We start from the raw sequence: 15729 nt of genomic DNA on the forward strand, positions 1-15729 counted from the left end.
ACTTAAATTTTTATCATAAAATATTATTATCTTATTTAAACTTTCCGATAAGTTTAATGCTACGATAATATTTTCTAATTTAATTATTTGATTTGGAAATAAATTTGATACGATAACATTTAACGATAAATTTGTAATATCAGTTGTCTTAATAATATTTTGACAATAATTTGAATTTGCTATCGTTTCATAATTGAAATTCGAATTTAACTCTAAAGACTTTGTTTTATAATTTTTTGTTGAAATAATTAAATTTTTATTATAAGCTTTTAAATTTGGTTTTCTTTTAGTAATTTCATTACAGTTAATATCAAATTTAGTATTATTATCACTGTTACTATTTCTGTTATTACTATTATTACATAACGCACTTTCTTCAGATTCAAGATCACGATATTTTAAAATTGATTCAGATGTATTTGTTAGGTCACTTTCAAACTTGTCACTTGTACTATTAACGTTATTACTATTATTTATATTAGTATTTTCTGAAACACTAAAATTAGTATCAGCTAATGTGCTTGAGATTTCATTTTTTAATTCATCTATATCATTAGATTTTTTTAATTTATTTATTGCACTAACATCATTTTGTTCAAGGTCACAATCGTAATAATTAGAATTATTACTTGATTGATATGGTTGTAATAATAAATTATCCGAAAAATTTATATTATCACGATGATAGTTTAATTGTAACTGATGAACCGTTTCATCATCAGGTTTTAAATATATTGCTCGACGTTTTGAACGTTGCTGTTGCCTTATAAATTCGTTATATTTTTGTTTTTCCATTAAATTTCGTTTAAAATTATCAACCATATGTCGAGTGTATTCGTCATTTAATTCACTAATACTACTACTACTACTACATGTAGTCGACGAACCACTACATGTACTACCACTACTAGAGCAAGTAATAAAAGAATTATTAAATACTGTTGTTTGTGTAGTGTTTTCACTATCACCTTGTTGTGTGTTTGTATCTGGTAATTGTGAATTTTTTTTAGGCTCATTCAAAATTATTTGTTGTTGCTTCTGATGCAATATATTATGATTCTCTTCTGATTTTAATTGTTTATATTGTTGATTCTGTTGTTGTTTTTTCATTTGGTTTCGCGTTTCCTGACGGGAATTAACATTTACGGTTCGTTTATTATTCTTATTATTATTATTATTATTATTCACGCTACCACCGGTTGTACATATCACCTGTTGTTCAGTACTTGAGTATAAATGAACTGACTCTATATCTCTCGATATATTCAAATCATTGCTGAATTCATAAGGTAAACAAAAATTTTTTGTGGTTGGCGACAAAGTTTCAGAATTATCGCAATGTGAATAAACCTGACTTAAATTTGAGTGTAAATTATGTTGTGGAGTATTTGTTATGGAATCATTTACTTGTGGTTGGCTTAAACATTGTTTAGCATTATCATTTTCTGTATGTAGTTTGTCTGAAATTTTACTCGTACTTCTATAAAATTTAGAATTGCCAGATACAATTTCTTTATTGTTCTCATCTAAATGTTGATCTTGAGACAATTTTTCATTTAATTTAAAAATTTTATGTTTGTTTTTATACTTTTTCATTTTTATGTCATGAATTGGATAATTGCAATAGTCTTCAAAATGATTCGGATATCTAGTATTATAGCTATAACAACTTTTATATGATTTATCTGAATTGGTTGTCGTTGTAATTGTTGCTGAAGTTGTTGCAGTTAAATAATTATAACCAAAACTATCATAATTTGTTCGAGATGGAATATTTTTTATGCTAAACATTGAATCATCATAATCAAAATTATAATAAATATGTTGATCATGTCGTGTTGTGCGCAACCAATCGATTACACTATCAAAAAGTACACAATAATCGCGCGCAGAATCTACTGATGATTTTATTGATTGTGAAAAATCCATTGATAAATCAATATTGAAATTATTGGTGCCGTCATTATATCTAGATTGTTTTTCTAGTGCAACGGAAGTGTTTGGATTATTAAGTTGGTAATTACTTTTTGTAGTTGTTTTAACTTTCTCCGGAATTCGTTTTCTAAAAATTTTACTGCTATTACTGCTATTGCTTCTATTAACACTATGAGTAGATTGTTTTGGGGTAGAATGTGAAAATTTTTGAAAATTTGTTAAAATATTTTTTTTCGAATTGAATTGTGTTGAACTTTTATTTTGTAAACTTTTATGAAAATCATAGCTATTAAATGAATCTGATAGTAAAGGTTCTGCAAAAGAATTTGATTTTTTAAGTTTGTTTAAATTTGTATCAGATTTTGAACTTAATTTTTTATTTTTTCTTCTTTCAAAGACATCCTTATTATTTTTGATAGATTCGTTTTGATGAGAAATTTTATAATTGGGTTTATTATCATCATAATTTAAACTACTATTATTGTGTAAAATTTCTATATCTTTGGTAGTTTGACTAGAATTCGCTTTTAATTCTGAAATTTCTTTAATATCAAATGTATTTTGCGTGTGAAAAACATTATCATAACCATCTATATTATGAACAATTTGTAAACGATTTACAGATGGATTAGAACTATTTGGTTTTTCAATCTTTTTATTATTTTTAACTCTTTTTAATGTGTCTATAATACCGTGAAAGAAACGTTTTTGATTTTTTGTATTACTTTTTGTAATTTGATTTTTATTTTTATAATCAATATTATTTAAATATTCATTAATATAAATTTTTTCTAAATCATTTTGCTCAAATAATAATTGTTCATTACGTATCGTTTGGCAATTACGACATAATTCTGCACCATCTCTACCAAAAAATAATATACCACATTTCATGCAAATTTTATCTGGAGTTTTTTTTCTTTTTAATACACTATCATCAGAATATTGGCATAGATCACATACATTTGAATTCAAATCATTTGGAATATCATAACCACATTCATTACAAAAATTTTGGTAAACACATTCACTACTAATTATTGTGTTTGATAATTTCTCAATATAATTATTATCATCTTCAGTATCATAATCATTATCACTATTATTATTATTTTTATATTTTTTATTTTTAGCACTTGCAGTAGTGTTTAAGAGAAATTCTTGTAACAATAAATTTTTTTCTAGATATTCTTCATCAAATTTAATTGCTTCCCTTTTATTTAAATGAAGATTACTACTACTGCTAGTAGAATGATTAGTTTTCCTTCTAATAATGTTATCAGAATCTTCACTATCAATAATTTCAGTTGTTTTGTAGGCATTAAAATAGCGATGATTTAATTCCGGTATTGAATCATTTTCATATTTTGCATATTCTTTTATTTTCTGAGACGATTTTTTAAAACGATCTCGAGCCGGTACTATCGCGTTCTCGTCTTGTGAGCAACTATTTCTTTTTCTTTGATTATTTTCATAAAAAATTATTTTTTCCATATCGTTAGTGTTAGCATTATTTTAAAAATTCTTTTTTTTTTATATTTTGCTCTCCTTTAATTTGTATATTTTAAACACATGCATAATATAAAGAAAAGCAAAATAATTTTTTTATATTATTTTATTTTTCATTGCTTTTTAACTTTTATTTAAAATTATATTAAACTCAATTTGTTTTTTATCATCATATTCGAATTCATTTTATAATTTATAATAAAAATATCTCAGAATGTAAGTATGTACAATTCTTTTATAATGAGTCATTTTCAATAAGAGAATCGGATAACTATACTTTATAAATTTTAACGACAATCACGGAATGATGAGAATTCGCAATATAAAAATATGTAAGTATAGATAAAAACTATAAGATTGCCATAAGAAACTGCGGGATAGAATTAACTTGGTTGGAATTATCTTAAGTTTCCTTTTTAAGCATTTACTTTTTTTTGTATTTCATTCACAGTTTCTAACTTTATATATGCATATACATATGTATGTTTATGGAATGAATAATATTTTAATAAAAATATCAAGTTTATTAATATAAAAAACAAAAATTAAAAAAAAGAGTAAATTTCGAGATTTATTACAATATGGGATTAAAATTATAAATTCAATGATCGTATTAATTATTTGTTATCGCATTTCATTGATACTTGAACTCCTATACTTTATACAAGTAATATTTAAATTTGTTTTTATGAATTTAAAATTTAATTCTATATTATTTTTACATTTAATTAAAACTTGTCTTTTTAAAGAGTTTAACAATTTTATACAATTAATATAATATTATTATTGAATATTAAACATGGCACATCACAGCTGGTTGCTCTAAAGAAGAAAAAATACCAAAATAAAATATTAGAATTTTTTTTTAACTAATTGCGAATGAGCAAATTTCAATTCTAAAATGATCACTCTTGATTCTATTGTGAACTTAAAACGAAAATAAAATTAGAAACAACGTAATTTCATACTACAATTGAAATTAATAATTATTACGGTTTATTTATTACACATTTATTTTGGAACAATTATATAATATTGAACAAATTAACTATATACACATGCAAAGAATTAAAAATCATATTTGACACTCAATTTTTTTAATGTAGCTTTTAATTAATATCACAAAAAAATTTAAAAATCAAAGCTATTAGAAGAAGAAAGAAAAACTATATTGAAATTTTAATTATTAAATTGTAAATAAAATTCAAAAGAAAAATAATTTATTTATTATTTTTATAAATTGTTTGAACGCGATATTACCGCGATTGAAGTTAAGACCACGTCGTGTCTATCTCTTATAGGGTGCTTAATCAAACTAATCTCTGTTCGAATTAAAAATTTTACAAACCTTGGCCGGTTCTATAGTAGTAGAAAAAAAATAAAGATGGTGTTTTTTTTGTTTTGTAATTTTCTTATTCACTCATTGTAGTTTTTTTTTCTATACTCTGCCTCTGTTATACATAAAATATGTTCATTTTTTTTTCATCATTTTCTGGCAATTTAATTTTTGTATTTTTTGTTTTTTTTTTTTTGTGTCTTATTTAATAAAACATCTTTTGAATAAAATCATCATCAAAAATGAAAACACAAAAGAAAAATTAAAAATGTGTACAATTTTTATTGATAGAAGCAAAAAAAGTAAAGCACTTTATAACAAGCATAAAAATGATTAATGACAACAAAACTGTAGGGGATACTATGGGGCTATTCAAAATCAAGTTCTAACTAACTTTTAAATAAGATATGTAACTAAAAGTTGTAACAATAAGTTTTAACTAAAATTTTCTAACACATTTTTGTTCATAATATATTTAAATTATTTATCAAATTATGGAATTTTTGCATTAACAATAAAGTTTTTTATTATAGTACCGAAAAGTAATGTACGAAATGTAAGGAAGGTTTGTCATCCATGAAGAAAAAGTTTTTAAAAATATGCCATTTTCTCTTTCAGTCTAGGGACTTCTAGGAATATTTCGCAAAAAAGATATATGGCTATAATAAAAGAGTTCTATAAATCCTAATTATTCGCAGACGTCCTTTTATAAACTTTTATAGTCACCTTATTTTGAAGTTATCTAATTTCTTATGGAAAAGTCATTAGCAATATCCTCTTAAAATAAATACACTTTTCGTAGACTTTCATAAACTTTTTATTTAAAAATTGAGAACTCACATAATATTAACGAATTTGTCTACATTTACATACAATATAAAGATACCATAAATATATAATTTTTTTGAAATCGAGAAAACGAGTATGCATGTGATTATTGCGAATCAGCCATCAGTAATTATTGTATGTAGCGCTTATATAGTAATGGTGTTATGATTGTGAATTCAATTTGAGAACATAATATTAAAATATGGAATATACAAACCTCAAACGAGAACCAACATGTCATAACAATTATAATGTTTTATTATTTTTTTTTAATTCATAAATTATACTCTATCAGTATGTAATGTAATGTGTGCATTTATAATACTAAAATTTACTAATTGAAATACAAAATTGTATCGCCACATTCTCCTCAAAACTTATTTATGCATATGTACATTGAAAATACTACATCTAAACATAAAGATATATACATATATACAAACATATATTCCAATATGAATACATACGAAATTGCAAATTTTCTTTAGAATTTTATTAGCCGCAGCCCCATTTCGTTGTCATTTTACTGATTTCTCGGTTAAATGTGGTTTTCCTCGAAAACAAAATTTTTATTTTGAATGAATAGCAAATACCATGGAACCCCGTTATTAAAGAAATTTTAAACTGTATAAAATCTGATAAAAAAAAAACAAAGAAATATAGAATAAAAAGAATAATAAAAATTAGTTTATTTTTTTCTCCAAAGAGATTTGAATCTTCTCCCGTATCTGCGCACATTATAAAAGATTTCAGTCAGCACAATAAATAGAAACATATAGAAGCTGCTACTATATACAGTGGACATAACAATTGTAATCATTGTATTTAATTAGTACAGATCAGAGATCAACGTTTTTACAGTTAACCAACTGAACCCCTTTTTTATTGGTGTAAATTTTTATTGTTATATTTCTTTTTATTATTTTTAATGAAGGTTATACCGCTTATAAAACTCTAAATTTATCAATTACATTTTATATATTGGAATACACATGAGAGTAAACGAGAGAAAATTTGAAAATAAAGCGATTATAAAAAAAAGAATATAGAATACGCAAATTTTCTTTTCCATCTTGTTACAAAAAAAAAATTATTAGATCTTAGATACAATTACGGAGAATAGGAATATGTACAATATAAACATACATCGCAGAGTTGAAAAACCTTCACATTACAGGCGGTCATTTTGCCAAAAGTAGTAAAAATGACTTTGTTTTGATTATAACAAAACAAATGCTTCGAAAAGTCGCAAACCCAAAAACCAACTTTTCAAACGTTGGAAACCTAAAATTAACAAATTATGTTTACAAATTTTCGGAATAAAATTTTTTCCCACCTCCCTTGTCTTTAAAGATATCATCTCACACATCAGCAAACTTTCAACTTTTAGCTCCTTATTTTTTCCGAATTTTTACAAAGCTAAGGCTAAAACAGAATTATCTTGCCATCGAAAAATATTAATTCATTTAGTCAGCGCTTGAAATTATGTAAGCGCTTCATTAGGTTAAAAAAATGCAATTTTGCAATTTAAAAAAAAGCATTTTCCTAAAAGTATGCTATATAATTATTTAACATCATTTTGCCGTACATATTATATAATTAAGAATAATTTAAGTGGGAGGCTTAAAAAAATATTCATTTCCACTTGTTCAATGGAAATCTGGTATCTTACAAATCATTGATTTTATCCCAAATTATTATCAAAAATTTTGGTATAAAAAGATCAAAAATCCAAACATAACTCAATGCAAACAATATTATACTACTGGACGCATATTTTCTTCCTTAAGAAAACTGGTGTCACATAATATATGGAAAAATGTTCTTCTCCTCTATTTCAAGCTTTTGTATTTTTTAAGTGTTTACGTGAATATTGTATATTGAAATAAAATACTAACATCCTATGCGTTTAATAATTCTAATAAGAGACTTGAAAAAGAATGTAGATCAGAATATCACGATTTAAAGTATGAAACCGACCGACTTTATATTTTCATTTATTTGTTTTTATTCTTTAATTTGTTATAAATTTGACCATTAATTCAAAAACGTTCTATTATTATATTGTAAATTTTATTTTTTTAATTTATACAAAATGTACGTATGTGTGTATATATATTTGTGTATTATTATGTTTCGGTTTTGTTGTTTCAGCATTTTAAGAAACACTTCAATGAAACTGCAACTGAAATTAAGAATGATGGGTGCCTAAACATCTCTTTTTATAAGCGCAAAACGATACTGTATGAGTCATTTTAATTTTTATGTTTAGGATGGAATGAAATTATCGTAATTCTTTAAGGATTAGACAATGTATGTTTTTCTTTTGACTATATTTTTAATCTATTAGTCGCTTAAATAAATATTAACACTTTTCGAAACAACAGTAAAAGTAATTAAATTAACCTATTTATAAGTTTCACAAAATAATTTTACAAACTAGTTTCATGCGAGAAATTACAATCTGTTAGAATTGTGTCTGAATTGCCGAAGCTTTCTTCTATTCTTTCAGTAAATTAGAGTTTTTTGAAATTTCAACTTTATTTAACCAGATTCCTCTTTAACTGTGATAGTTTTCAAGTTAATAATATATTTGATTTTATAAATAAATTATACGAGAGTAATTTTTGAAAGTGCTATGTTGTAGACGTTCTGCATGTACAAGACATATAAAATCAAATAACTGGTATGTTATATAAAATTTCCTGGCGTTCTTTTGGGAGCGAACTTTTGAGTATATTCGAAATTGCATACAATTACCACACTATCGATCGTTAAATATAAAACTTTGTTCTGCTCGAAAAAACAGGTAAATCATGAATGAATGAGTTAATATGCATATACAAAATAAACTTTACTTTTGTGTTTTGTATTTTATTACATAACACAAATTTAGCTGTATAATATTAATATTCTTACTTTCATAACACTAAAAATTTGTTGAAAATCTACAAAATAATGTGAATTATATTTTAATTATTGTAACCTAATAATTGTGGCCCCTTTGTCAATCAAATCATGTGTAATTTTTTGTACTGTTAATCATAATTACCTCCTGTAATTTTTATAATTGTCATATAAACATACATCCATCGTTTGTTGTATATACAGATATACAAACAATATGTAATTTATTTTAATTTTAAAACAAAACTAATTTGTAAACATAATTTGAACAAATAAAACTGAAAAAACGACAGGAACCCAAATAATTGGGTCAAATCATTTAACAGAATAAAACAGTGTAAGTGCAATGTTTGTTTATTTTGATGCAAGTGGTTATCATTATGTAAACTAAGAAGAATTGTTGAAAAATGACCCTTCTTGTTTAGTTTATACAATGACCTGTAAACAACATTTTCTGTTTACACATTTATAAAAATAGCTAGTCTTAAATATCGAAAATATCGGAATACAAAAATTTCATGAATACTCGTATTTTTTAGAGAAAAAATGTTGTAGCAATTGGTTTTACAAATTTTTAAAAACATTACAAGCATGAATGTGTGTGCAGTTAGTTATTCATAGAATTTATTCTTGTTTCCTTTAAAACTTTGTTGCTTCGCTCCACTTTATTGTCAGTTTTCAAAAAATTTTAATAAATTTTAATGTACAAAAACAAAGAATTTGCATTTTCAGACAGAAATTTACGAAAAAAATTTTTTCTACACATTTGGAATCTTCCAAAGATGTTTTGGTTCTTCTTGTAATTTTCAATAGCGGAAATATCAAAAGATTTTTTTTATATTGGTTTTACATACATAATATGCATTTGAGGAATGTAGCCTATAAATATATTATGTATATAATTTGAATACACATATATTAACATATATAAAACTAATTTATTGAAAATATTGCTAAAATTAAGAAAAATTACTTTATACTTATCGATGAATTTCAGCTAAAAACTGAAATTCTTAGCAGCCAAGTTAAACTTAATTTTCCAAAATAATAAAAAAAACTTAATAGTAAAATCCAAAATGAATGGTTTAGGTTAGCAAACCACATCGCACATTATTTTAAAGCAGACTATATTTTAATCAAATTAGACTTCACTTCCAAACAAAAACTTTGTTTCTTATGGGTATATGCATGTGATTTGCAATGTTTCACATTTAAATCTTGTAAGAAAATTGTATTTCCAGAATATTTTAATCAAATGATTAAGTAAAGAAATGGCAACTTTTAAAATATATTTTAAACTTAAAATTAAAAAAATCAAACAGTTGTAATTCACCTTATACCTTAACATTATAAAAAGGCAATAATGAAAGTGATATTTGTTATGTTAGATAAGAACCATGAGCTAAATAAGCCAGCGTTAAAAGATTTTTAAATGTGATTTAAAATTCTGATGCGTAAAAATCTAAAATGCATTATTCTTGTTTACAATTTTTTTAAGGTCTTCATATACATACATTACTTGGAAGCCGACACTTAATCAGTTACATTCAATTTTCTTTTCTGTTTGTGAGGTCAGTCTAAGTCGTCAAAATCGTCATTCAATTCAAATTTAGAATTTTGATTATTTTTCGAAACTAAATGGTAAACAATTAAAATTTACTTTCACTCGCCACATTTTTTTTTGATTTATTTTTCTATATTTCCATATTTTATTTTTGCGCCTCTTATCTTTTATACATTGTTGAGTCCAGCGGAAAAATATATCTACGTATGTACGTACATACCTAATTAAAATGAAAATAAAACAACAGTGAAGCAGAAAAAAAAATATTATTAAAAAAAACCGCTTGCTTATATTACAAAAAAAATATGAACTCATTTTTCACTGATAAACCACACACATAAATATTGCGAAGCTTGAAAAAATTAAAATACAAAAAAACAAAACAAACAAAAATAAATAAGAAAAGTCGCGAAACAGATATGCACTTAAGATACAACTGTCATTTTTAGCAACGAAATGATGAATTTTCGCAATCATTGAATTTTAGTTTTAATACCAATTTGGAAAAATGAAAATTAATTGAGAGCCTCATGTTTTAATCATTTTAAATTTAAAGCCAACAAGGGTTTAAGATTTTTTTCTTTCTTTAAATTTTTTGTTTTGAATATTTCTTTTTGTGACGGTTTTTTACTAAATTATTAATTTATGAGACTTAAATTGAAAATTTCAGATTAATTATAATTTATGAAATTACAGCAAGGCCGCGATTATTTGAAACCATTGTCCTCCGAAGCTATTAAACTTTCTGAAAATTCTATTATGAGGCGAAATACTTTTCAGTCTACTTCTTAATAATTACGAAACTTTTCAATATTTATTTTAAATTTAATTCAACTCAATGATTTTGTTTATTAGAAGAATTATTTAAAATTTTATCCTTGTTCTCAGTATAAATGCGGCTTCTTTTCAACTGGAAACATAACAAATCAACTTGACTGTATCCATTATTTTACGAGGGTCTTTATTTCAAGGGTCTCACTCAAATATTAGGTGAATTTAATATAAAATAATACATGGCAATTGCTCTGGAAAATAAATATTTAATTTAAAATATATTTTAAAAATATGACCTATTTAATTGCAAAAGTCCTGTAGTCCGTGCTTAAATGTTATAGTTTTGAAGTTACGTTACGTAGTCGGATATTTATTTCTAATTTAGAGAATAAAAAGATGATGTTTAAAATATACTTTGGGGCCCGACTGAAAACTGAGTTCATAAAATTTTACATTTTACAAATGAAATGCAAATAACCTTAAGTGATTAAATGTAGCAAGATTTCTTGTAATAAGATTATTTTCTAATTTCTTGCTATTTTTTTCAATAATTTAAGAGTAATTTTAAAAACATATTTTCAGTTTAGTTTCTTACAAAAAATTATGGTAATTTATAAATTTCTTACTTGTAGAATTGGGTGAATTACTTTACAACTCATTCATAAATATTAAATAAAAAAAAATATTTTTAAATTTATTTGTTAATGAGCTGAAATCATTGGTTGGTTGACTGAATTGTAAAAGTTCTAGAATTACAAAATTATCTTTGGATAAAAGATGACTAAATAAATTTCGAAACAAACACTTGTATATCGAATTAAAAATTTACATAAGTAAAACATTTATATACATATGTATGTATACAAAATATGTATGCTTATGTAAAAATTTTATGTATATTTTCTTTAACATTTTTGATATTTTAACATTGTCGCAAAGCAAGTGTAAATCCATTCTTAATTCGACACACTTAATTTAATAATTAAAAGGCAAAGTGTAAAAAGAAAATAAAAAATTCAATTTTGTGAGTTTGAAATGCATGTTGTATGGAAGAAGAATTCATGTAACATTTTTTGGACAAGTAAGACTGATTTAGTGGTCTCGGTACAATACAAACCATAATGATTACAAAACTAGTAGAATTATTATAATGAGACATAAAAATTTTGATCAGTCAAGGCTCTCAATATATATATATATATATAGCACTGTTTAAACTTATCATAGAGCTAAGGAAGCGTATCAAGACTATATTTCAAAATATAACTGCACAAGCTGGAAATATCAGACCCTTTTGTGCTGTTTCTCCAAGGGTAGTGACGAAAATACTATACACAACCTCTGTGACTATCCAGTACTCGTACTATCTAGTGAATTGTTTCGAATAGAGTTTCTTCGTTATTGCGGAACTGTTTTCCAATTCCCTTAAGGATATCAAGTAGTCAAGAGGGAGAAAGTTCCCTTGCCTCTATTCGGTTCCTGTAAGAATCTTAATTATGCATAAGATTATATAATTCAAAAAAGAAAGGTTAAGTTTACAAATTAATCTAACCTTTTATTTTAAAAAAATTTCGTAAAATTTTCTGATTTATAAAAATCTAAAATTCTATGAAAGCTGTAAGAAATCGCTACAATTTTAATCTGAGTGAATAGATAATTTTTATCTGTTTTCAAAGATCTTTCTGCAGAATGGCGACAATACATGAATATTTACTAATTTACATACTTCTCATAAAATGTTTCTGAAGAAGCTAATTTTTGAAATTTTTATTGCTTTATAAAATATCAACAGAAATATGAGTTCAAGTGGTTAAATATTGACATAAAGTAGTTGAAAACATGCTTCAATATTAACAGTATAATGTAAAATACTGTAAATGTATTTTAAGATGCGCTCATAATATATACATAGATGAAATTTCTATCAAAAACAAATTTTATAAATTTTCTCATTGGTAAAAGTTATAAAATATCTAAGAATTAAAATATTTTGAGAAATTTGTAACTCTAATTAAAAGTGTTTAATACAGCAGCATTGCAGTACACTTAAAGTGTATGATTTTCATACAAGAAAAAAAAAATAATAAAGTAAAAGTATCTCACATTCAGAAAGTATAAATTGATTTCGCTCATCAAACCCTTGATTTTCATTTATTTAAAAGCAAAACAGCTTATTAATTTTAGAAAAATTTCATTCCAAGCCCTCATAATCTTATTAAAATTCTAAATATGTGTATAAATTATGAAGTTTTAAATTTAACAATAAACATTTAATTCCCGAATATTCAATTAAAAATTTCACTGTAATTTTACTTAAAACAAACTTTTTAAAGTGTTCCCTTTAATTCAACATTTATGAGGAAATTCCAAGTGGAATAAGTGATTTTACTTTTTAAATTAAATGTATTTGTGTGATTCAATTAAATCAATTGAAAATTTCGCATTATTTTTCATTTCAAAAAGAGTTTGCATTTCAAAAATAGCATTTTTATTTTTATGTTTTTGCGAAAAGTATAAATTTAATACTTATTGGACTTCATAAATAATTTTAAAAGGAATATTTTACAAGGGAAAAGAACAAGAAAAAATTTTAATAATAGATTTTAATTACAAAATACAATTAAGACGGTTTTATTTTGGTAATTATTAAAACAACTACTTGAAAAAAAATATGATTTCAAATTTCAAAAACGCATAATAAATTTACAAAATCCTTTTATAAACCTTTTACGATTATATTAAAATACTAAATTAATGCTATCGGAATTTGTATCATGGAATTAGTTATTCTTCTCATATTGACATAGCTTAAAATTTAAACTTCTTCTCTGCACTATGTTCAGTTAAGAACATAGGGCAGCGACGAAGTTTATTTTTTAATAAAACAGCAGAATAAAAATTAATGAAAAATAAATTGATTGTCGATCAAACCCATATTTTTTTTAACGCAAATTAAGTCCAGCGGTTGTATTTATAATTTAAGATCTAAATAATGAAAAAAATCTATATAGCCAGCTATTGACATGCGGTCAAACGCTCTTAATATCAACCTGGTTTAATAGTAAAATCCGGTCGTCCTTACAATATTTTTGAACAGAAAAAATCTTCATATTTGTTATCGCATATAGATTAGAAATAACATACTTTAAAGAAAATCCTCGCGAAAATCACGAAAATCTCGATATGAAAATAAATAATCGCCATCAATCTCAAATGCTTGGTTGTTTGTGGCATTCATTCTGATGGTCTTTGTTTTTCTTGTGTTTATTTGTAGGCCAACTTCTGCTGCGCAGTTCTTTAACTTCTCTAATTTTTGCTTCATATTTTCATATGTGTGTGTGAGGAGGCATATCATCCGCATACTTAAGATTATCCAGGGTGTTGAAGATATTCCAGTTAATCCCATTTCTGATTTCATTTGTTTTCCTCATAATTTCATCTATAACAATGTTGAAGAGGACTGGCGAAAGGAGACAACCCTGCCTAACTCCCCGCCCCGCATTGTCGTTATGGGCTCACTTAGTCTTCCCTTGTGAAGAATCTGAGTCTCTGCATTTTCATACATCGCCTTGATAATTCTAGTTCTAACCTTGATAATTTGTGTGAATACAATAATTTAAAATAAATATTTTATGAACTTTTTAAATAAATACCACCATCAATAAAAAAATTATTTCACTTTATCCAAAACTTGGTTATAATTTTTACATAGTTTGCATTTATCCGAGCATTTTATTTTTAAAATCGCAAATTTATGATCTTAAAGTAATAATTACCAAAAAGTAATTGTATACTGGTATAGTGGTGGAAGTAGACTGACAAATAAAATTATAAATACTGTCACATTTCTTACATCTTACTGTTACTGTTGATTCTAAAAAAGTTCGATAAGTCACTTGCATACTGTAATTTTGCATACTTTCGGGGTAATAATCCGAAAGAGGCAGAAGTTATAAAGTTATTAAAAAAACATTTATGGATGTCTTGAACCGATTTCTAGTTTTCTCCAAAAAAAGTGAAATTTGGAGAAATTAAGAGTTTAAATTTTTTCGAAATTAGATTTTTTATCTAGGCTAGATCTTCAATAATCTGAGATGGACGTGAGTGTAAGAGAAGCATTACTCCGGAAATTAGTAAAAAGCTGACGAAATTTTTCAAAAATTTTTATTATTACTGAAAATTTATACAAATCCAAAAATGAGGCTGTATTATCATTTTAATATAATAAGTGAGATTACCAATAAATATTCGGAAATTCGAAATAATCGCATTTAAGTAGAACAAATATTCTTCGTATATTAATTTAGTTTATTCGTAATAACTGTTTCAGTATTTATTGCCAAATGTATTTCGGGAAGTCTTAAGACAAGTTAGAACAATAGATAAACACTTAACTTAACAATACTTCATTGTTATTTGCAATTTAATTGAACGATACTTAAACATTATTATTATAGTATTGTGATAAAGATTCTACATGGTTATACATAGTTTTTGCATAAATAGAGAATTTAGCTGTAGGTTACAATTTTCTGCTATTTTAGGCAATGTTTCTATAAATCAATTTAAATATGAGAAAATATAGTTTTCTATAATACCATGATATGCCCAAGGGAATTTATGGCTTTAAATCACAACCTTGTTAAATTTTAATATTTTTAAAATTCATTTTATAAGAATTTTTAGGATAACTGTGTGAATTTTTCTAAGTATCTCAGAAGTTAGAGAACAAAAAGAAGAAAAATTTTAATAACATATTTAAACAATTTGCTTAAATACGCACAAACAATGAAATCACAACAATATAAAACAGGTGTTACCTATAAAATATCAAGAATGAAATATTAGGTAAAATTCTCATTCTAAGTCGGCCATC

The 15729-nt window shown here is 24.7% G+C and overlaps 1 protein-coding gene across 1 annotated transcript; it reads right to left on the reverse strand.

Annotated features, from left to right (window-relative positions):
• Positions 1 to 187: 187 nt before the first annotated feature.
• On the reverse strand, positions 188 to 14755 carry LOC129618954 (GATA zinc finger domain-containing protein 8-like). Its single transcript, XM_055533994.1, has 8 exons — positions 14707 to 14755; positions 3177 to 3371; positions 2335 to 2618; positions 1671 to 2046; positions 820 to 1538; positions 630 to 756; positions 339 to 545; positions 188 to 219 (listed from the first exon to the last, which is right to left on the reverse strand). Exons 1-8 carry the CDS (start codon positions 14753 to 14755, stop codon positions 188 to 190), a joined length of 1989 nt encoding a protein of 662 aa, XP_055389969.1.
• Positions 14756 to 15729: the final 974 nt, after the last annotated feature.

The sequence above is a fragment of the Condylostylus longicornis genome, unplaced genomic scaffold (assembly GCF_029603195.1).
Source record: "Condylostylus longicornis isolate FDR11 unplaced genomic scaffold, ASM2960319v2 ptg000010l, whole genome shotgun sequence".
Taxonomy (NCBI): Eukaryota; Metazoa; Arthropoda; class Insecta; order Diptera; family Dolichopodidae; genus Condylostylus; species Condylostylus longicornis.